At 38.4% G+C, this 23,432-nt stretch overlaps 2 protein-coding genes across 3 annotated transcripts in view; both read right to left on the reverse strand.

Moving 5' to 3' along the window:
- Positions 1 to 627, reverse strand: part of soat2 (sterol O-acyltransferase 2) — a 33,922-nt gene extending 33,295 nt beyond the window's left edge. For both annotated transcript variants that reach the window (XM_041783167.1, XM_041783166.1), the window contains exon 1: positions 402 to 627. The gene's annotated coding sequence lies outside the window, so the exon portion shown is untranslated. The remainder of the gene's footprint in view (positions 1 to 401) is intronic.
- A 6,905-nt stretch (positions 628 to 7,532) lies between these two features.
- kif5ab (kinesin family member 5A, b) overlaps positions 7,533 to 23,432 on the reverse strand; it is a 147,937-nt gene continuing 132,037 nt past the window's right edge. The window contains exons 25-29 of the mRNA XM_041783080.1: positions 20,394 to 20,673; positions 16,818 to 16,882; positions 11,018 to 11,045; positions 10,410 to 10,492; positions 7,533 to 8,471 (exon numbers count right to left, since the gene is read on the reverse strand). Of these exons, the coding sequence (XP_041639014.1) occupies positions 10,423 to 10,492; positions 11,018 to 11,045; positions 16,818 to 16,882; positions 20,394 to 20,673 (443 nt within the window). The 3' untranslated portion in view covers positions 7,533 to 8,471; positions 10,410 to 10,422. The remainder of the gene's footprint in view (positions 8,472 to 10,409; positions 10,493 to 11,017; positions 11,046 to 16,817; positions 16,883 to 20,393; positions 20,674 to 23,432) is intronic.

Raw genomic sequence — 23,432 nt, forward strand, 5'->3', positions numbered from 1 at the left:
CCTGTAGTCTGGTTTATTCTGGAAAACACAGGCCAGCACACACAACCACAGCTGTGGAGAAATAACAGCCTGTTCCCGCCCACACCAAAGCATCGGATTGTTCACTAGTGTAGTGGTATAATTAGTCCAGTTAAAGCTAAAGCTCCTTTTAGCATTGTAGAACCAAAATTGAGTCAACACCACCATCTACTGGTGAATACATGCCACAGCAAACATGTCTCAAACACGCATTAAATCTAGCAAATACAGTTCAATAAAATATAGACAGCTTAAATGAAACATATCCGAAAACATAGGACAGCACACACACAAGACCACCGTTGTGCAGAATTAACAACAGGTCGCTCAGACGTTGGTTCCTGCTCAGACTACAAAGGAAACTTCCATGTTAAAAGACGTACCTGTCACGTTCACTTTTGGGGGCCAGCGCCGGCTAGCTAACATGACTAGTTCTAACAAAGTGAATCAAAAGTCGCTAACAAAGCATAAAGCCAATGTTTCTTCCAGGCTTCTGTCAGATATTCGTGGGAACAAGAACAGTGGTGAATTGTATGCATTATATACACAGAATTCACATTTAAAAACAGAATTTATGTCTTAGTAGCTGCTAGCTGAGACACAGCTAAAGTGCACCATATTTAGCGCAAGGCAAACTTCCGCTATAGATTTTCAAAATAAACTACGAAATGGTAACACTATGATTTAAGTGCCAGTTTAACAGGAATTAAACAACAATTACAGGGTAACTGTTTACACTGTTGCGCATACCTAACCTTACTTCTGGTTCTGGAAGTAAACTGGCTATTCAAATCCCCCAAAGACATTTTTCAAAACCCTTATATTTAATCCAGGAACCAAAACCAACCTGTTATTTATCATGGAACACAACACATTATTTAATGCAAAAACGGCATTCAAAACTGAGAAAAAGGCAAAGGTGCAAAAGGTGAATGAATAACATGTCCCACAATCTATTATAACTGCTTTTATTCGTTGTTATTGATAGTTTTACAGATTTCCAACCCACATAAATACTTTTTCTACACTTAGCTTTATTGTAGTGTTCATATTTTAATGTATGTAGTTTGCATATATTTGGATACAGCAACATGTATAGTTATCATCAACAGCGATTAACATTTCTAGGGTTACAACAGGCCCATAGCTGTGACACCATGATTGTGGGTACTGTTGTATTTTTGGCTGAGACTGGCAATAGGCCAGTTTTTTGTTTTTATAAAAGGTTATTTTCCAAACTTTTCCTTCCTTAGAAGTATACAGCATTGTTTTAAACTAGCTCATAGTCTATCTTAGATATCTCTGAGATGATGGCTAATAATCCAGTCTAGTATGGAGTGAATTAATTAGATTTTACTCCTAGAACTATGATTCTGAGCTCTATTGAAAATAAACTTGTTGTACATGTGTAGACTCGATGACTGACTGACTGACATAATATAAATAAAATAGAAAATATATCTATGCCATTTGATAAGTTTGGCTGTAGCAGCACGATCATACTCTATAGCAAGAAATCATTGTGTGGTGACATAAAAATGTGTCCTTTGCAGGGCTCACAAACTTTTAAATAAACAAAGCAGAGATGGATGCATTAATTTAACATTCTGTTCTTACATTTCTGGATTAACAAAAGAAAGAGTAATAATATGTACACAGGATCATCTTTATTGAAAGGAGTTTCATGAGATAACAGTACTGTTTTTCAGCAGCTACAGAAGAAAGTACTGCATGCACTAAGTCACACATCATAAACAAACCAATCAACGCACAAAAGTACAAACAAACACAGACAGTTTGTCTCTTTTTTAACCCCCTTCAATTCTTGTCATCATTTTATTTCTGCATATTTAAGCTACAGTTTCACACATTACTCACCTTGTCAGGATATTTTCAGATTTATTACAGTTACTGTAAGACCAACAGAGCAATAAGACAGAAATTAAAGGTTACATACTCGATGGTCCAAACATTTAGAGCTCAGTACATGTCCTCAGTGCATGTCAGGAGAAAAGTTGTTTTCTTTGCGGTTTTCATTGACATTGAAGGCCATTCACATTCAACTCATGGTTTCTATAGGTTGTGTAAACACACTCAACTTCAGTGATAATGTAAAGTTTCTAAAGTTCAGCGACCTTTCTTTCCTTTTGGGTAAAATCAAACTGAAATGCAGCATTAGGTAACTGTTCAGAAGGCTTTAAAGAAAAACAAAGAGGGGAAATGAGAGTGATAAAGTGCTTCATGTATATCTGATAAGCCTTAATATAATAAGAAAATACTGTCTGTTAATTACACTTTAGATTGAGCTTAATTTACAATATATCCTGTATACAGAGGGTATCAATAAACTATTTACAGGGCGGTTATCTGGAAAAACTAAGACAGAAGTACAGGAGAAGATGGAGAACTGCTTAGAACTTTCAAGACTGGTTTATGATTGCCATAGTACAAAGATCAGAGCAACAAAAATGTGTCTTTTGAAAGAATTTCAAGTCAGTAGCTAGTTGTTGCACACCAAAGGAAGGAAAACAGGAGCTTGGATTATTATTATAAAGTAATTTTGACCAAAACAAGAGAACTTTTATCATTATCATCGACATTAAATGTCACTAAGGAAAAACATATATCCTATGTAAATTAAATCTGCATCAAAATATTCAACAGAACCAGCTACTGTTGAGTCAGAACTAAATATATTGTCTCTTATAGATAACATAATAAAAGTAGATCATTTATGGACAAGGTGTCTGTGTCCTGAGCCCACAGTTGCAGTCTTTAAACTGGCAGAACTCATTTTCAGGGCAAAAGCAATGCAGACCATCTCTTTTAAAGTTCTCAATGCAAAAAAAAAAAAAAAAGACTTAGCGTCTGTCGTTTTTGTTGTTGTGTCTTGCTCTCTGGTGTCCTCCTAATTGACCAATCAAAATAAAGATGGGGTGGGATTTCTGATACCAGCATTGTCAACAACAATGGTGGAAGAGAAACTTGGTCTGAACTTTCTTACAAGGTACAATTTCCAGATCTAGAGCTTATTCTATTGTCAGGGCAGGATTCTTTTACATTGTTTAAAGCTTTCTTGGTGACATTCCCTTAAATGCAAAGTATATAAATTCCACCACCAGGGGGCTCTCCATCAAACAGTAATAAAATATGTCAGCAAGAGACTGGCGCTGCTCAGGACAGTTGATCTCTACTATTAACTTCTTGTTTTGGATTGAGGAATCTGTCCAATAAAAACGGCACTCCATAAGGTGTAGGCTATTTACTAAACAGCAAACCCACAATTTGGTTTCATCAATTCATTTCACATAATGAGGAAGAAAGCTGTCAAAAGTCCCATTTTTACTTCATGCTGCAAGGTTCTTGCAAAGAATTCTACTCTAACGCACAACTGCTACATCAGCTACACAAGCTGCATAGACAACATAGCTAAAAAAAAACTAAAGCTAACAAAGCTACACAGTTAACATAGCTTATGCTATGTTTGCTAAAGCTAACATAGTTTTGTTAGCTTTAGGTTTAGCTATATTAGCCATGTTACCTATGTAGCTAAAGTAGCAATGTTTTTATTAGCTATGTTTGCTAAAGCTCAAGTTGCTAGAGTTTACATTGCCTCTTTGGCTTACATAGTTGCGTTAACTATGTAGCTCGTATGTTTATGTTAGCTTCAGCTAAAGCTTAAGTAGCTACATTTGCTTATGTAGTTATGCTAACTATGCAGCAAGTTTGGCTACGCCGTTCGCTTTAGCTAAAGCCAATGTAGGTACATTGGCTTATCTAGTAACATTATCTCTGTAGCTAGTGGCTAAGATAGCCTTAGCTTAAGCTAATGTAGCTACATTGGCTTATGTAGTAATGTTAACTCTGTAGCTAGTGTGGCTAAGATAGTTTTAGCTTAAGCTTACAAAGCTTAAGATAAAGTTAACTACATTTAAAACAGGTCTATACATAATTTTATCCCTGGTTAGACCTCTGACCTTTTTATCTGTTTTATTTTTGAGATGTTGCTTTGTCTGTTAAGATGTTATGTTATGTCTGTTATGTCTGTGATGTGGTTATTTCAGGAACGTAACATCAGACTTTCTGAATAAAACAATTTAAATAAAAGTTCTAATTACGGTGTATTCTTTGTGTGCAAATTATGTCATTTCTGTCTGAACAGAGGCGGCATCTCACAAAAGTGATCTGCAAGAGGGGCTGTCTGGGAGCTATGGTCTGCAGCCAAACCTCTCTTACCACCTCAAAAAACACTGTCTGTGAGCCCAGGCTCTTGGTGAGACTGCCTCTGAAGCTCAGCCTGTTTTCCCTTTTCTATTTTACATAGACCAGTCCATAAACCTAAACCTCCTCCACGGTTAATACCCTGTAAGTATTTCATTGATACCCCATAAGTACAAAATATTACACTGTGATTGAAAGTAAAAGAATAAGCATCTTCTTTTAGAGATGCAGCACCTGTTTCTTCCAAAATACACACAAACACTCACATTCCTCCACTACCACCCTTGACTCTCTCACCCTGACTGGCTGATCAGGAGGTAAACAGAGAGTCTGAGGGGGAGAATGAGGTAACAGACCATCAATGGAGTCAATCACCTCATCTGCTCCGGCTGTATTCAAGTGTTACAGAATGTCTACCCGACTATAATGTGGGGTTAAAGATCAAACACCTCATTGACTGATGAGGCTCTGTATCTCAGTGAGTGTATGTGTCAAAAGGATAAAACAGGACTGTATCAGCTCTTGATAACCTGCAGTAACCCTTATTAACGTCTCCATCACAGCTTAGACTACTGTGGAGCATCATCCTGAAATGATCACTGCAGCCAGGGCTTTGGTTTCAATATGAGGAGGTTCATAGAAAACCATTAAAGATTAAGCATCTCTTAAACACATTTTATAACACGTTTCATTCTGTGACAAATCAGAGGAAACCTGAAATCATTCTGCAGTGTAAGAAACAAAAGTCCACATGAAACATTTACACATCAAAACAATTCAAAAGGCTTCACATTCATCATCTTCTATAAATAAAGTACAGGTAGCAAATAAATAACATTTAAAATACAGCAAATAATAAATATTTGTTTTTAATTATACTTAGCTGTATAAAAATAGTTGCTACACAGTTATTTTTCCCTCTCTGCCATGCTTTTGGTTGTCATGATGATGACTGAATCTCTCACAGACGGTCGCTAACAGGTAACTCTTGAAGGAATAATATAAAGCTTGTAAGTCTCTGTATTACAACAGTCGGTCTTTAAAACAATCAGAAATCATTCTTTTAACACCTGATGAAGTTGCTTTTCAGACGAGTTAACACCAGAGCGGTGTATCAGAAGTCAGACATGCTACAGTGACTGATGTTAATCACTGAATATTTGAATACTTCACCCTAAACCAGTGGTTCTCAACCTTTTCAGCCTGCGACCCCCAGAATAAAGGTGCCAGAGACCGGGGACCCCCACTGTACCTGAAGGTAGCTGAACATAGCCATGCATATTATAGTATAGTTATGTGCAGACGAGGCTGTCCATAAGGGCAGATGAAAGGGGGAGCTTTCTGGAGCCCAGCTGAACTGGGGGTCAATGGAGGTCAGTTAAATCATGGTCAACTGTAAAGTTAAGCTGTGATATTCATATTTTAACCTACATAATCACCATCATCAAATAAACAAATGTTTTTCATTCCGTTTTACCATAGTAAATAGACTTCCTAAAATAGAAATCCTTTTCCTTAAAAACAAAATTAAAATGGGTTAAAAAAGGTAAAAATTGGTAAATTGGGATTTTGAAAGTAGCAGAAATAGGTTAGAAATGCAAAAAATTAGATAAAGTGGCAAAAATAAGCCAAAAATGGCAAAAAATTTGTTAAAGTGGCAAAAAGAGGCATTAAAATTGGTAAAGGAGGATTAACAACTGTCCAAAATGGGTTTAAAGTGACAAAATGGGTGGAATATTTGCTTGAAATGGGATGAAAAATTGATTTAAACTTTACCTGAGGCAGAAAAATAGGCAGTAATGTGTCGAACTGGAAAAAATGGGCATAGCAAGTGGTTGATAGTGGCAATAATGTGTCTAAAGGGGCAGCAATAGGCAGGAAGTGGCAGGAAATGGTTGAGAAGTGGCAAAAACAGGCAGAAAAAAAGTGGTGGAAAGGGTTTTAAACTGACAAAAAATGGATTTTAAGTGGCAAATATGTGTTGAAATTGGTAAAATGGCAAAGGTGTAGAATGGCAGATGTGTAATTTAGAAAAAAAATTAAGGTTTATTAAGACATGTGGAGACCCTGTCTCAGTGTCTCATGACTCCCAAGGGGGTCCCGACCCCCAGGTTGAGAACCACTGCCCTAAACAATGCTCTGACCTGCTTCCTTCCAAGTCTTCTTGAACTTCTTGATACAGTTTCACTTATGACACATTTTAAACTGTTAAGGTTTCATGAAAAGAGTGGTCAAAATAAAGTCTAAGGGAGGCATCTAAAAATTGATGTAGGGTTTATTTAGGGATGCACGATATTGGGTTTTTGCAGATATCTGATACGCTGGAATTTCCAAATTCATTTCAGCCAATACCGATATAAACAGTGCATTCAAACACGCTTTAAAGTTTAGGGAATGTGGATGAAAAGAGGAAAAGACTTCAGCTGATAAAGGTCTGTGGGTAAGGCCTAAAATCCCTCAAACTTAATCATACACACAGCTGATGTTAGCAGCCAATACAGGCCACCATTACAGCCGATATGTTGGAAAAAGCAGAAGTTTCAATAGCTGCCGATTCGGTATTGGACTTGTTAAGCTAATATCGTTGGATATTATCCCAGTATAATGCATCCCTTTATTTGGTTAAATACTTGTCATATTAGAAAAGAATAACTTTATATTTTGATTATAGATATCTGAAACATTCGTCAGGGTAATAAAATACAAAAGTCGTGTCTTAAAGAGCTTAAAGTCTAAGATACTGTGCTAAAAATATGTATAAACCTAATTGGTCTTTGCTCCATTTCACTAAAATAGTTAAACAGAAATCGTCTATATTAAGGCTTGGCCTACTACTACAGGTACTGACAGCAGGAGGGATTTCTAATAAAATCAAAGTCATTGTGATAAAATTTGACTAGTGAAGGGGAAAAAAATCACATATTCAACAGCAATGCTTTAAATCTGGATTAAAATGTTTAAAACTTCTCTTAAAATAAGAAGTCCCGTGATACTCTACACTTTTCCTGATGTGAAAAATTCCATTAAAAGACGAAAACCAACAATGAATCTACAGCTTTGTATACTACTACCTTATTCTCCTGTGCCGGCTGTCTCTGTTGTCTCTAAAAACACATAAAGGAGGCACGCTGCTGCACAGGATGGCACACTTTTCAACATCACAAGTAGGAGTTCTGACATCTTTTTTAGTGCAGCACAAATACACCTTCCTGCATCTGTCAAACTCAAATATGCATGAATCCACAGCTGAATATAGCTCCAAATAAATGATTTAGCGTTAAACATGGGTTATTTATTTCTGTTTGGGTTATTTTTGCTTAAGTCTACAGTGCACAGCTCTTTAAGGGAATATCACATCCTTTTTTTAGTAAAATAAAACACCATATTCAAGGGCTATAATTTAAATATTGCACTGTCACTGAGCTCGAGCTTGAGTGACACAGAAAGGTCGGCCAAGTTGTGAAATACTAAAGCCTAAGAGAGTCATGACTGTTGGTTTTCTCTTTTTTATGGCATTTTTGTACAATTACAAAAAAATTGAACAAACTCTCCAACTTCAGCCTTATCCACAGCCTCCTTTAAGACTTAATTTCCCATTTCTATTGACAAACTGCTCTTATCCTCTTCTGTTGTTTACACTGAAACATTTTATCATCATGTTGCCTTAACAGTTCTTCTTTTTCCCCTGTATTTTCCAAGAAAAGTAGAACACCAACATCAAAAATCAACATGCAGAGTCAAAAGTATAAATATTATCAACATGACTGTTTTAAGATCTATATGCATGTTTTATAATAATAATAATAATAATGATCCTAGCTCCCAGCTGATTGTTGAATGTACTCTATGCCCATGGTGATACCCTGCTGGGGCAAACAGCACTTCCTAGTGGTTACCTAAAGAACTGCACCGTCTTCCCCACCTTCATCTGTGAAGTCTCATTGTTTTCCAAGTCGCAGGCTGGGATGGGCAGCATAATAGGTGTAAGCTGCCAAGTCGAGCATTTGAGATGCAGTGTTTGCCACATGTCCCACTGATACCAACATAAACCGTATCGTTGCACAGGAAGGAGAAGGGATTGAAGAGGAACAAGCAGGGGGGGAGGAAAGGGAACACAGGAGAGGGAGAGAGGCTGTTTACAGCAGGTGAGGCTGGGCGAGGGAGGGAAGGCTGAGAGGACAGTGATCAACTGCATGCAAATTTACAGAGGAGGCCTCAGAAAGAGCGTCTGCCTGGAAAAGACGGAGACACAGAGAGAAACAGAGACAGAGTTAGAGTGAATGATGGCAGAGAAGAGGAGACAGCATCCAGTGAGTCATGCCAAGAGTGCCAGAAGGAACACGTCTACAGTCCTTTTATTTCTGGTTGTCTTCACTGAGAGTTAGTCGTGTTTGGGAAGTGCGCAGAGCTGTCTCAGGCCAAATTTAGACTTCATTGGATGGAAGGAATTCACCAACACAGTGAAAAACTTATATATACTCTGCAGACAGCTTTATGAATGTTTGTGTAAAGTTTGAATAACTTCTATTTTTTCACATTACAGAGTTTTGGGGTTGTACATATTTCCTAAAGCTGAAAATATAAAACTTGAGGTAGAACAAGGAAGAACTAGATGTGAAAATTGTAAATGATATAATGCGTAAGCATCAGGGGACCCTGAAGGTTGATAATATGTGTGATTTGAGGTTTTCATTACTGACTAAATGATAATGTTGGTTGTGAAAGACATCAGTATCTTTAAAATCTATGCAACTCCTAGACAAAAACTGTATACACATACTGATCACTTTATTAGGTACACCTGTTCAACTACTCATTTGCAATATCTAATCAGCCATTCATATGGCAGCAACTCATGCATTTTGACATGGACAAGATGGTCTGCTAATGTTAAAACTGAGCTTCAAGATGGGGAAGAATCCTGATTTGGTTGTGCCATAGTTGTTGGTGTCAGACAGGCTGGTCTGAGTACTTCACAAATGGATGACCTCCCAAGATTTTCACACACAACCATCTCTAGAGCTTACAGAGAATGTTTAGAAAAGAGAAAATTTCCAGTTAGCTGCAGTTCTCTGGGCCACAATGCCTTGTTGAGGGCAGAGGTCAGAAGAGACTGATCAGACTGGTTCGAGGAGGCAACCATAACTCAAATTGCTCGCCACTACTGAGGTATGCAAAAGAATGTCGCTGCATACACAGCACATCAAACCTTGAGGCAGATGGGCTACAGCTGCAGAAGACCACACTGCCACTCCTCTCCTCTTAAAACAGAAATCTTAGGCTACAATTTACATCATTTTTACCAAAACTGGACAAGCCAGGTTATTCTTGGGGTCTCTTCTGTAGATTATGGTTGGAAGTTTGGTGATCAGAAGATAGGAAAAACACATTTCTCTCAGTGGCCATCCATCAACAGCAATACTGCTTTTTTTTTTTTTTTTTTTTTTTTTGCATCAGATCCATCCATTCATCTTCTTCTGCTTATCTTATCTGCCGGGTCGCGATGGCAGCAGGCTGAGCAAGTCAACCCAGACATCCCTCTCTGAAGCGACATTTTACAACTCCTCCAACAGGATCCTGAGGTGTTCCCAGACAAGACAGGATATATCATTCCTCCAGGGCATTTTGGGTCTTCTCTGAGGTCTCCTCCCAGTTGGACATGCCTGGGAGTCCTCCACAGGGATCCTGACCAGATACCTAAATCATCTCAACTGACTCATTTTAACGTGAAGGATCTGCAGCTCTACTCCTAGTTCTCTCCAGATACCTGATGCTTTTATCCATGATCTTATTCTTTCAGTCATTTCACAGAGTTCATGACCATAGGTGAGGGCTGGGAGATAGATTGACTGGTAAATTGAAAGCTTTGCCTTCTGGCTCAGCTCCTTCCTCACCACAACGGACTGGCACAAAGCCTGCAGTACTGCTGACACTGTACCAATCTGACTGTCGGTCTCTTATTCCCTATTCCCCTTACTTATGAAAAAGACCCCAAGATACTTAAACTTCCTGTTTGACACAGAGATTGACGGCCCTACTGGAGGAAGCAATCCACCGTTTTTCTAGTAGAGAACCATGGCCTCAGACGGCTTGTGTCTGATTGGCTTATTCATGAACCAGAGTTTGTAACTAATGTTCTGACTTGTTCTTGTCCTTTTCTCTGTTCTTACCTGCTCAAGACTATTAGCTGGCTGTGGCCTCGGGCTGCAGGCTGTAGAGTCTGGCTGGATCCTGATTGTCACAGACGTCAACTCTGGACACAGAATTCACATTCAGACACATGCTACCAGACACATCAGAAACACAGGCGGTAGCAGCAACGTCAGCAGATTCATCAGCAGCAGCATCCAGAGGAGGAGGAGCGGCAGTGGCAGTGACAGCAACAAGGGGGCAGCGATGCAGCAGAGAGACACAGCAGTGAGGGGAGCGTGTCAGTGTATTACAGTCATTGGTCATAAAGCAAAAAGGGATTAGTGCATGCAAAACAAATGTGGCAGCGCCATATTTCAACATCTTTGCCATTTACTGATTATAATGAAGCAGACGAGAAGTCTTAATGTATTAATTTTAGTGTTATTCACAGCTAATTACCTCCGATTAAAGTCAGCATTCATGACATTCAGCTGAAGCCAAGCTGTCAGGCAATCAAACCCTAACATCCATAAAGCCCTGCAGAAGCTACGTTTTAGAGGCTTCTGTCTCATCCAGACAACAAAAAGCCTGCAGTAAGGCGACTAAAATAGAAGCAGGTGCTTTTGCAGTGAACAAATAGTCTTACCTGTTGTCATTGATATCTGTGGTGTTTCCTGTGGACAAAGAAAAAGGTGCATAAGGATGCAGGCAGGTGCACAGTGAGAGGGATTGTGCAGTGTTAATAAGGAAGAAGTGGGTTTTTAACAGATACAAATGACTTTAACTGAAACCACCCAGAGCTACTGGAGATAGATGATTGTGGAAGAAACAGCCGCATAATGTGTTACCTTTGAGAGAAAATGTTACTTTTATGTAAATGATTAGAAAAGGTATTTGTCATTACATTTTAAAGCTATCCATGTCAGCATTTTATTAATCAGCAGACATAGCATAGTTTGAAATATTAGAGTTTTCAGTAAAAGAAACCAGCAATGACGGTCTCTTATCAGCTTATGACATATCAGCCTGTTCCTACTTAACATGCATATAGGTTGTTTTATAGGCCATTATCAGCTGTTTAATCCAACCTCAGAATCTTTTTGTTAAATGAATGCAATATTTCTGTCCCTTTTCTGGTGATGTCTTATGTCTATCACTTTACAACTCAGCTGGCACATCTAGACTAAAAAGAGCGAAGAAAGAAAGTTCAATACAGAACTCCTTATACCTAGAGGGAATCCATGCATTAAAGATAAAGTCTTTTCATGGGTGGTCCTTAAGACAAGAGTGATCTTGATCTTAAAGGATGAGTAACATTACATTAACATAGCCCAATCAATTTCATCCATTTTCCAGTCACTTAAACAGCACGTCTTTAGACAAAAGTACTCCACAAATTTACTGTTACTACAACCATCTGGGGTTTTTCTCCCCTTCCCCTCATTGACTCTGCAAATTACTCACTAAGCTTTTTTGTACAACACAGACACAACTAATATAATAATAAATGGTTTACATATATCTATTCATTGTGCTTTACTCTCTAATTTAGTTTGTGTCACAAATGACTGCTCGTTTTATTTCCCTTCCTTTTTCTTCATCCTCTTGTCCTCACACAGACATGTAACCACATGCCTGTTTACCATGGACTGTAGAATAAGTTCTTCTCTGATTCTTATAAAGTCATTTTGTCGATACTGATATGGGTATAAACCACTTTCCACATTATTAAGCAAATGACATTTTTCTCTTATTTTCCTAAATATTTATGCAGATGACAGTCAGAATATTTTTCAAGTCATCAGCCATTAGAGCATAACTCAAATGTTTCTGAACAAACTTCATAATGATAACCCTTATTTTTAAAAAATAAAAACCTCAAAATGCACTTTTCCACATTATTAAGCAGGCAACATGTTTCAGCAATATGGGAAAGAAAAAGGATCTCTGCTGCTGAAAAGTGTCAAATAGTGTAATGGCTTGGACAAGGAATGAAAACATTAGATATTTCATGAAAAATTAATCGTGATCAGCGTACTGTGAAGAAATTTGTGGCTGATTCAGAGCACAGATGAGTTCATGCGGATTAAGGCATAATGAGGAAGGTTTCTGACGGACAAATTCATCAGATTAAGAGAGCAGATGCTAAAATGCCATTACAATGCAGCAAACAGATATTTGAAGCTGCTGGTGCATCTGGAGTCCCACCAACCTCAAGCTGTAGGATCCTCCAGAGGCTTGCAGTCGTGTCTAAACCTACTATTCAGGCAGCCCTAACCAACGCTCACAAGCAGAAACGGTTGCAGTGGGCCCAGGAATACATGAAGACCCATTTTCAAACAGTCTTGTTTACTGATCAGTGCCGTGCAACCCTGGATGGTCCAGATGGAGGAGTAGTGGATGGTTGGTGGATGGCCGCCATGTCCCAACAAGGCTGTGATGTCAGCAAGGATGTGGCGGAGTCATGTTTTGGGCCGGATTAATGAGGAGACAGCTGGTAGGCCCCTTTAGGGTCCCTGAAGATGTGAAAATGACCTCAGCAAAGTATATATAGTTTCTGACTGACCACTTTCTGCCATGGTAAAAAAGAAGAGTAGTGCCTTCTGTAGCAAAATTTTCTTCATGCATGTCAATGCTCCATCTCATGCTGCAAAGAATAGCTCTTTGTCATTGGCTGCTATGGGTATAAAAGGAGAGAAACTCATGGTGTGGCCCCCATCCTCCCCTGACCTCAACCCTACTGAGAACCTTTGGAGCATCCTCAAGCTAAAGATCTGTGAGGGCGGAAGGCAGTTAACATCAAAACAGCAGCTCTGGGAGGCTATCCTGACATGTTGCAAAGAAATCCAAGCAGAAACTTTCCAAAAACTTACAAGTTAAATGGATGCAAGAACTGTAAGGGTGATATCAAAGACGGGCTCCTATGTTAACAGGGAACTTTGCCTTTTATGATGTTTTTGATGTTTTGATACAGTAAATATGACCTCCTAATTCTGCAAATTCAATGAATGACCATTTTCAGTTCTTTACAACCTATAAAATATTTTAAAACTCTGTTTTGCATAATAATGTGGAAAAGTGCATTTTGAGGTTTTTATTTTTATTAAATATAATGTTTATCTTAAGAAGTTTGTTCAAAAACATGTGAATTATGCTCTAACGTCTGATGACTTGGAAAATATATATATAAGTCATTTGCATTAATATTTAGGAAAATAAGAGAAAAATGTCATTTGCTTAATAATGTGGAAAGTGGTGTATATAAATGTACTTCAGACCTAAAACTTGAGTCTTAAAGACGTACTTTTAAGTGAAAGGATTGCATTGCATTAACTAGAAAAGCACTCAGAGAACACAGAGACGCCATCGGCCCTATCTCTCAATAGTGAAGAATCCTTTAAAAACATTGCTGGATCCAGACAGTGATCCAGATCAGTCCCAAAATCTAATCAGTTCTTCCTTATGCCATTTCTGACATTTTCTGAAAATTTCATGAAAATCCATCCATAACTTTTTGAGTTATGTTTCTAACAAACAAACTAACAAACGAACAAACCCACCCAATCACATAACCTCCTTGGTAGAGGTAACAATCTATTTTGGCATTCAGACACCAGGTGACTGCACTTGAGCATGTACATCCATACTAAGCATTAACAATACATCTTCAGTGACCACTTGATATTGGAACTCCCTTGCCTGAATGTTTTCATACCCATGGTTCTCCTACTGTGGCTTGGTATCTCTGTATGCTGTGTGCAATGAAACCTCTGGCAATACAAATGAATGGGGGTGAATTAGCCACAAGATAAAAGGCTAGCTGTGCCTCTTTAACATCTTTTCTCCCTCATTTTGTCATGACATGCTTGTTTTGGATGTACTGATTGTGTGTGAAGAATTTTTAGTATTTGTCTGTGTGTGAATGAGGATGACGTGCCTTGGAGACAGTACGCAATGAGGTACATCCACACAAAACATTAAGGATTACCACATGGTATATGCCAAAACCTAAATAAATCACTGTTAGTTTCTTTCCCCAGGCTGTCACTCTGAGGAGCATTTAATAGAAACAGAGTCAGAAATGAGAACTTTCATTTCAAAAGCACTTTGTAAAATATCCTGCACTTTTTCTTACTGCTAACTTTAACACAAATACTGTGAGTGCTCATTGTAGTAAAATGCCTTACTTCATGCACATTAACACTGACTTATCTATTTACTGTAACTTAAATATTGTAAGAAATCTTGCAGGGGTAAAATGCCTCATCTGATATGCACATAGGAGGTTTATGAATGGTGACAGATATTAGCCTGCATCATGAACTACAGGGCTCCTCTCTGATAGAGAAGACCTGAGGAGCCTCTGCAGTGGGTCCACAGGTAATAAAAGCCAGTCTGCCCCCCCCAACACACAGGGGCCATTCCACCACCAGTCAAGCAGCTGCCTTCCTCTTTCTCTCTGTTTTTCCAGCTTTAGCTTAAGTTTTTTAAGTCAGCAAATGGCTGGTCATGTACAAGAGTCTCTATCCTTTCTTCGACACCAACCAGACTGCACGAAGAAAGACATATAACTCTTCTCCCACCCTGCTCTTGCTCTAAAGCTGAATGTTGATACCACACAACTTTGAGCTTGCTGGAACCGTGGAGGCAACATTAATGGACTGATTTCTGCTCACTTCTGGATCTTTTGGACATCAGATTCTAATCACACATAACAAATATGACGCTTTCATCTGGGCAGAACTAGCTGTAGGAAGTGTTTCATTTATACTCGTTGAGAACTGCACTTGTTTAATTGTTTCTGCCCATATGCTTGGGGTTTACCTTGCTGTGTCCATATTATCACCTTGGTTCTAGTCAGCCATTATAAGAAAATCTACAATCTTCTCCCCCTCTCTTGTGAAAAAGGGTTGACTTTTATACTTGGGTGGTCATAAATATACCTGGGTAGCCTATGTGTGAGAAACACTAATGTCTGTGGTATATGGCTTATTCGTTGTCATTCATAGGAGCCAGTTCCTTCATTTGTGTGCTGTTTTCATCAGTACAATGAGTTCAATATTATTAAGGGTTCTTATCCTTGACAGGGTTATGATGCTGTTTAATCTTATAAGAAAAAATGTAATGAAGGTTCATAAAAATCTAATCCGAACTTGAACTCAAGGTTACACATCATCAGAAATAAAAAGGGGTGCAGGGTTTGCAGAGCTGTTTGACTTTGAGTTTTACACTTTTTCATAAGCTCTTATTGAAATTCATGACACTGAGTAGAATTATATCCCAGTGTGAATATAACTAAGGACATACCAAAAAAAAAAAAAATCCCTCCAAGTTTGGCTCCAGAAAACATCGCTGTACAAGCATTTTTATTCCAAAATGCCATGTGTGTCTTCTTGGGGATAAATGAATTATTGAAAATAGACTGAATAAAATAAAACTAAAAAAATGTAGCAAAATATGGTAATTTTAATCCTTAACGGTCCTTAAATATTTACAAATCTGCTGAGATGAATCATGTGGACAGCTGCCAGTTCTAAGCATGACTGCATTCTGGGCAAAAGGAGACAAATATGAGAGTAATTCCCTGAATGTTTTTGTTGGCAGGGTTAGAAATGCTGTGAAAATGCAGCATCATAGGGATCAGAAACCAGCCTGATTGAATTCTTCAGACGTCCACTGACTGGACAATATCAATTATATGTGTTATTTAATAAAGGGCATGAACTGTCACACCAGTGTGATATATTGCCTCTAAATGTATTTCTGACTTTTATTGATATTTGTGGAGGATTGAGGAGGTGTGGTGCTGTAACAGAGCTCTACAGCTGTCATCACCTGGTCAGGGGCTGAGGTGGCCGCTCGGCTTGTCTGCCAGGCTATCTGTCTGTCTGAGTAATGATCCTGCAAGTCTAATCTGTCTCCTGTGTGTGTGTGTGTGTGTGTGTGTGTGTGTGTATGTGTGTGTGTTTGTCAAGGAGCAGAGAAGCACACAGACACACGAAGATGCACAGGCATCACATAGCAGCATCATTTGATTATTCAAGGAAGTGATTTTTTTTGCATTTTAACAGTTGTGCCCTGCTTGCCAGATATTTTGACTTTACCTAAAGACTATAGACCTATACTTAGGCCCTCCACTTCACTCAATGATGGCTCAGAATTATAGCACAGACTGCCTACTAAGAGCCCATTAAAAGGAAATAAAAGCTAGTGAAAAAAAGAAAAATGAAACAGCAGGCGGAATTGTTATAGCTGCAGGGAAAACTGCTTTTAACAGCCAGCCCTCTGTAAGAGCACATAAAAAAATATCAAACATAATGGCTGTTATCACGGCATAATAGAATGTAGTACAGAAACAGTCAAGATATCAAATTGATTTAACCCCTGCTGGTTTTGAACATGATATTTCTCATTGTTTTAACAGGCTTCATCTCAACAAAACTCACCGTTTTCTGAGTCAAGCATCTCTGCAGTGCTCTGGTCCGTTTGGGTTACCGGTTCAGCTGGAAGCCTGCAAACAGGAGAGAGAAACTGTGTGAGGACATCTTGAAACTAGCTCCAATAAAATGTGTATTGAAAATTGCTTATAAAAACATTCAAAGACCTGATTTAGCTGAAAAGAATCCTGCTGCAGCTAAACTTTGAGATAACATCAGTTTCTCAATCTTGGATATTCAACCAAACCAAAAAAATTGATGTGAGCAAAAAATAATGTTGAGAATGTGAAGATGACTTAAGTGCTTTGCCAAGTTCTGGACTCTTTTAAGGATTGCTTTAAGTTTGTTCACCACCTGCCCTGCACCAGAGGCAGGTGGACATCAGAAGTTTTAGAAAGACTCCTGAATGGCTGACATTTTCAACTCTATGACCACTGGGTCACGGTCATAGACTTTGCGGCCAATTTGGCCCAGAGCAGACTCCAGCACAGAGCAGTCCACTACCTCTGAGGAAATCTGACTTGCTCATGCTGACTAAGACGTGTTTCAAAGTGTCTGGAGTTCAGTGAAAGAAAAAAAAAAGGATAGTGCCAAAAATCTAGGGGTTAAAAAGTGCAAAGTGTTGGCACAATGTGTAAAATTTGCCAAGATTTTCCATGCTGGAGATAGGCCAACGATGATGAGGCTGAAATGAGCTGCAGTTTTCAGAGTGAACCATAAGGAAGCTCTGCCTTCATCACACCTGAAGACATTAATATTGATTCTGCCAATCCCGTCTCACCTCTATAACAACTACTTCCAAAGCCAACATAGAGGGCAGATCACTACCTCACTCATTTACGCCTTTGAGACGTATACAGTGAAGGCAAAATGTCAAAATGTGGGGTGTAAAGACTGAATTTAAAACAGCACTGTGAATAATTTTATGGTGATGATAATGAGGAGGGAAAACAGAGCCAAAGCCAGTGAAAAACCCTGACAGGTGCAAATGTGCAGGGCTGGCAGGCAATCATAATATGCATAGAGTTAGATAAACCCATATTACAATTAAGTCTTATTTTATGTTCCAAGCTTACTCACACAGTAACTGTGGAGTGGTGCTGAAACTGCATGAGTTTACAAACAGTAAATCTCATGAAGTACTCTTCCATGGGACGAGACAAATATTTGGTGCCACACGCTGCACACAACCAAACATTAGGGCCTCTCCATCATAAAGTCCTGGGCTGATTCTGTCCCTCTAGGTCCCTGCCTGGCACCGTTCATCCATACTGAAAGAAAAACTATTTAAACGGCTTATACGTGATTGAGAAGGCAAGGAATAAAGAAAGGAGAAATGAAAAAGGACCCTATCAGAAAAAGTGAATTTCAGTGTGAATCAAAGACACACAGAGAAATGTGCATGATAAATGATTCATAAGAGTTAGCAGCTCAGGACTTCAGGACTGGATTAAGACTATGATGAACCACTGCTCACATATCCAGACATTATTAACTACCTTGTGTTTGGCCTGAGTGCTAACATTTTACCTGAGCTTAAGTGCTCTAAATCCATGGAAGCTCATGAGCAGTAGAGGGGATTAAATCTGCAAACTCACAACTCAAAGAACTGCAACAGTACAGTCATACTCTTAAAACTAAAGAGAGACTCTTAAGGTGTCAGTCCTCAAAAAATATAAAAGCTCTAAAAATAATCTACTAGCTGTGAATGGGTTCTTAATACTTAGTTTGAAGGTGTCTAACGCTCCATCAAGAACCTACATTTCCAATATTCAATCTTAATTTTCAAAGTCCTTTTTTTCTAAAGAAAAAAAAGTACTTGTAAAAAGTCTTAAACTTTTAATGGAGAAGATTCAGCAGCAGTTGAGAATATTACATAACGTATTTTTAGTGCTGTGAAATGATTAAAAAATACATTTCATTAATTACAGGTTTTGTGATGAATTGATTTCAATTAATTGTATACATGGATAATATGAGAGGGACTGCATTACAGATAGCTTTACTAAAGGATCCTGTTTATTATTGGTTATACATATAAATTCATGATTAATTGATATATCGTACATTGCTGTCTATATTTTACTCTGGGTTTAACCTTGATGGGTTTTGATGTTGAAATTATTTATTTGTACTACTCTTTTACTACTATTTCTGCCCATTTTTGCCACTGTTCATTCATTTCTTTTCTCTCATATCTGCCCCTTTTAACACTTTTTGCCACTTTACACATATTTCACCACATTTTAACTTTTGTCCTGCCCGTTTTTGCCGTTTCAAACATATTTTTGCCACTTTGAACCCATTTTTCCAATATTATTATTATTATTATTCATTTTTTTGAAATTTTTCAACATGTTTTGCCCCTTTGACTCCAATTTTTGGCTGGTACCAGATTTAGGAAAGTGAAAAAATGCTTGGACTGAAAGTAAAGACTAAAATATAAAGTTTTTCATGAACTAAAACTAGACTGAAATGTTTTGGAGTTTTCATCGACTAAAACTGTAAAGGGTAGAAATGACTTAAATGTGACTGAAACTAAAAGGCATTTAATCTAAAGACTAAGACTGAGACTAAAATTAAAAATAGCTGTCAAAAATAACACTCTTTTCAACCCCTTCTTTGCTACTCTATTCCCATTTCACCACATTTCTACCTTTTTTGGCTACTTTAACCCATTTCACACAAATTTAATGCTTATTTTTGTGTGAGTTATAAAGTAAAATTATGCCATCCTTTCCTTCCACGTATAAAATGAGGAAAATGTACTCCATCATTAGTTTTCCCCCAGCTTTATCATGTAATCTACTTTGGCACTCTTAAATGCAGCAGCACTATTTTAGCATAGCACTTTACTATTTCAAATTCAGCTGTTTCAGTTAAATAAAACTGGTAGAAGGCATGATCCTGGAAAGATGGCGCAAACTGCCTAACAGAAAACATGTAACTTCACACTCAGTATAGCAAGTGAACTTCAATTTCAGAATTTTCAAACTAAATGTAAAATGTGACATAGGGAATGTATGTTGTAGGTATGAGCATCAGAGAAATCTAATGGACCAGACCAGGGGCGTAGCGAGGGATTTAGGGCCCCTAGAAAGAATATTATACGGGGCCTCCTTAACTGGTTAGCCAAGCAACAAATTATGTGTCATTTTTACGAATATCTTTGCATTTTAATGTATTTTTAATCACTATTTCCCCATTTATGAGCAATATTTTTACTATGGTTAAATTGAATTTAGATGCATTATTTTGCAGCACTGGACCCATTTGGACATTTTCAAGGGAGGAGCAGGGTCCCCTCTGTATTGTATTTTACTCTATTTGACACAAATTTGAGTCTGTTGACCGATTCATTTAGTCACTTTTGACTCAGTAATGACACTAATTATTTATAAAAAATAAACTAAGACACACTTGTCATTGCAGGCCTCTCAAGGGCCCCTCCCTACTGTGGGCCCGAGTAATAAGTACCCTGCCCCCCCCGTGCTATGCCCATGGACCAGACCACATAAAACTATAAAAACCTGTTCTAACCTGCAGCAGCATCTGTCTCACTGATGAATGCTTGGTTTTACTCACATGTTATTCTGAGGGTCGTTGTCGGGTGAATCGATGTTTTGGGCATCCAGGTGTTTAGAGGGGCTGTTCTGGTTGGAGTTTGTCTCGGCTAACCTCGGTGATTCACTGTCCGGTGATTCGGGAGCAGCCGGAGGCGCGGCGGGAGGAGCAGCTGCGCCTTGGTTGTTGCTGTTGTGGAAATCAGCTTTGAAGAAGGCAACGGGGTGATCGCTGTAGCCTCGGATGAAGAAGGGGTTTGTGGGAGAGCAGGGTGGATAGTGGCCAGCACGCACAGGTTTGGCTGTCAGTGATAAAACAGAATTGATCTATTGAAGGATCCAGAAAATACAAAAACATGATTTATTCTGGCATGTCGCCTGTAGGACAAAATAATACATTTTTAATGTGACTGGAATATTTAATACACATTAGGCTGACAGAATTATTTTGTCTTTGACAGCACAAATACATCACATGTTCTGTTGTCTCATAATAAAATGAAAAAGCATGTACTCTGCTACATGAAAGTCTGCCTATAAATGTTCAATAAGTGTCTGTGTAGGTGTAGACTTCGTCTAAAGATAGCCTATATACTCACTATAACACAAGGCATCTAACTCCATTAATCACTCAAAAAAACCTGATTGTTTCTTCCTTTCAAACAGCAGGATGCTCATTTAGTAAACTCTGATCCAATCAAGTGTAAGCAGACAATATTGCAGAGTATTTCTGGAATCTGTGGAGTGGAATCTATCAGGAAGACATGAACCTACTAAATGTCATCATTTCTGGCTCTGAAAAGCCAAGATGGTGCCAGCCAATAATGCCCTCCATAAAGCCTGAAAACAGCCCCCAACAAAACAGAAAGGAGCATAGCAGAGGCTTCTCCTACTGTTGATAGAGTCCATGATCCAGCCATTCAAATGTATTAGCAGTAGTATAATAAGAGGAGCATTAACAGCGTGTAAAACAGCAGCCATAAACTATGAGGCTCTTCTTCTTAACTCATAAACATGAAAACACATTGTTCTGAGCCTTGTCTTGTTTTGGTTGCAGGCTGAATGTCTAATAAAAAGCACAGCTGCAACAAATTAAACACACAAGCTCATTTTAATGGCTCCTAGAGGTGCATGTGTGGTCCTTAGTCTTCAATAACACCGGCAGAATCAATCCCTGACATGTGAGCCGCAGCGCTCCGTCTTTACTTTGTCTTTCTTCCACTGCTGTGTAACTACAACACGTCAACCACCAGACAGCAGCTGTCAATCAAACACAGCCACAGACAGAGCACAGCAGGCTGACGTGAGTGGGAGCATTTCCACATTTTCTCAAACAGAATCAATCAGTTATATTTTAAAAAGTATTTTGACGTTATTTTGAACACCGAGGAGGGTGACTTACAGTTACCATGGGTTTCAGATGCTCTGGTATCATTCTTAAATGGAAAGCATAAATGTGGAAACAGTCTGAAATCAATAGCTCATTTTGTCACAGCAGTATACGTGTCTCATTTCTTTCTAACAGAATTAAAATTCATGAAAGCAATTATCTTCAATTGAGCACAGTGATGAAGTGAGTCTTTGGGATCAAAATGGATTTACACTGCCTTCCTAATAAACTGTTTCTCTCAGGAGAAAAGGCTTCTTCTTCTCTTCGACCAACTAAACAATGCAAGTTTAAATGTCAGTGACTAATGTTGATGTAACTAGGGATGTACAATATCATCTGTGTTACAGTGTATTGGTAACAGCAGATGAAAGCTTGAAAAGTTTATATTTGCAGCTAATACTTTGGCCACAAATAATACAAGTAAGGGGCGTGCATTTCAGAGAAAATAAATATTTCAAAGGCATCTATGGGTGCCAGTGTTGCTCAGTGGGTAGAACAGGCACCCTCGACACGCTAGGAGTCTTGGCACATGCTTAGTGCATATCTTACCTCACTCTCTCCCTCATGTTTCTTGTAGCTCTGCAGCTGCCCTACCATCCTATCAAATGAAAGCAAAATGCCCCCACAGAAAATCTTAGAAAGTCACAAAAAATACAGGGATTTTAAGTGATCACCTGGATGTACATGACATCTGGTTTTGTTAGCATGATGCTAATATGCAATGGAAACCAGGTTAACCCTCTGGGCCCTATGCTATTTTTAGCTATTGTGTCTCGCCTTGAGTTTTGTCTTAAAAGCTTGTAAAACATCAACGCTGTGGTGCACAATCAAGCTCTAAACATCTCTTTTCAGGACAACATGGGCTTTAGCAATGCAGTAATATCACTTCAATTAAAAAAAAAAGTTACGGGACTATAAAGACAAAAGATGAACATTAATGACTAAGTTTTTGTTTTCATAAAACTTATTCTCCCATCCCTTGGGGACCAAAAAGTTTAAAAAGAATCATTCTGTGAGGAAAAAGTCTCAGAAGCATTCATTTTTACCAAAAAAAAAGTCCTTTTGCGTTTGGAAATTTAAGTCATTGTTCAAAGCAGTTCCTGTCTGCAGTGACACAGAGGGCCATACTGTGCACATGCGCTGTTCACTGTTCGGCAAAGCATGGCATGACCACGGAACAGCCTGTCATTGGTTGTCACAGCCCAGTCACAATGCATTTTGGGATACCAACAGAAAATATGGTGATGGCATTAGCTTCAGCGTTGGCTTGAGTAAGAAAAAACAAACAAACAAAAAGATTATAAAATGTATAAAAAGGCATTCAAATTCAAAGGTACTTGCATGGATGTAATCTTTAAAGACCCAAGAAAGTCACCCAAGTTCCAGGCTAACTAAAAAACCTTCTATAAGGGCTATGAAGGTGGGGAAAGCATTATTAGAGCAACACAACAGAGCGCTTTTAGAGGAAAAAACAATTTTGTGGTTAAAAAGTTATTAAACTTTGAATGTGTCTCTCCTTGTCTTAAACAACAGTGCTGGTCTCAGGGGGTTAACTGATCATTTACTGAAAATATGGTGAATAAACCGCATATTCTCTATCTATTTTTTCATCTGAAGAGTTGGCTGTAGCTTACAAATATTGGGCAACTTAAATACCAGTATAATGCCTAT

The sequence above is a fragment of the Cheilinus undulatus genome, linkage group 3 (genome assembly GCF_018320785.1).
Source record: "Cheilinus undulatus linkage group 3, ASM1832078v1, whole genome shotgun sequence".
NCBI lineage: Eukaryota > Metazoa > Chordata > Actinopteri > Labriformes > Labridae > Cheilinus > Cheilinus undulatus.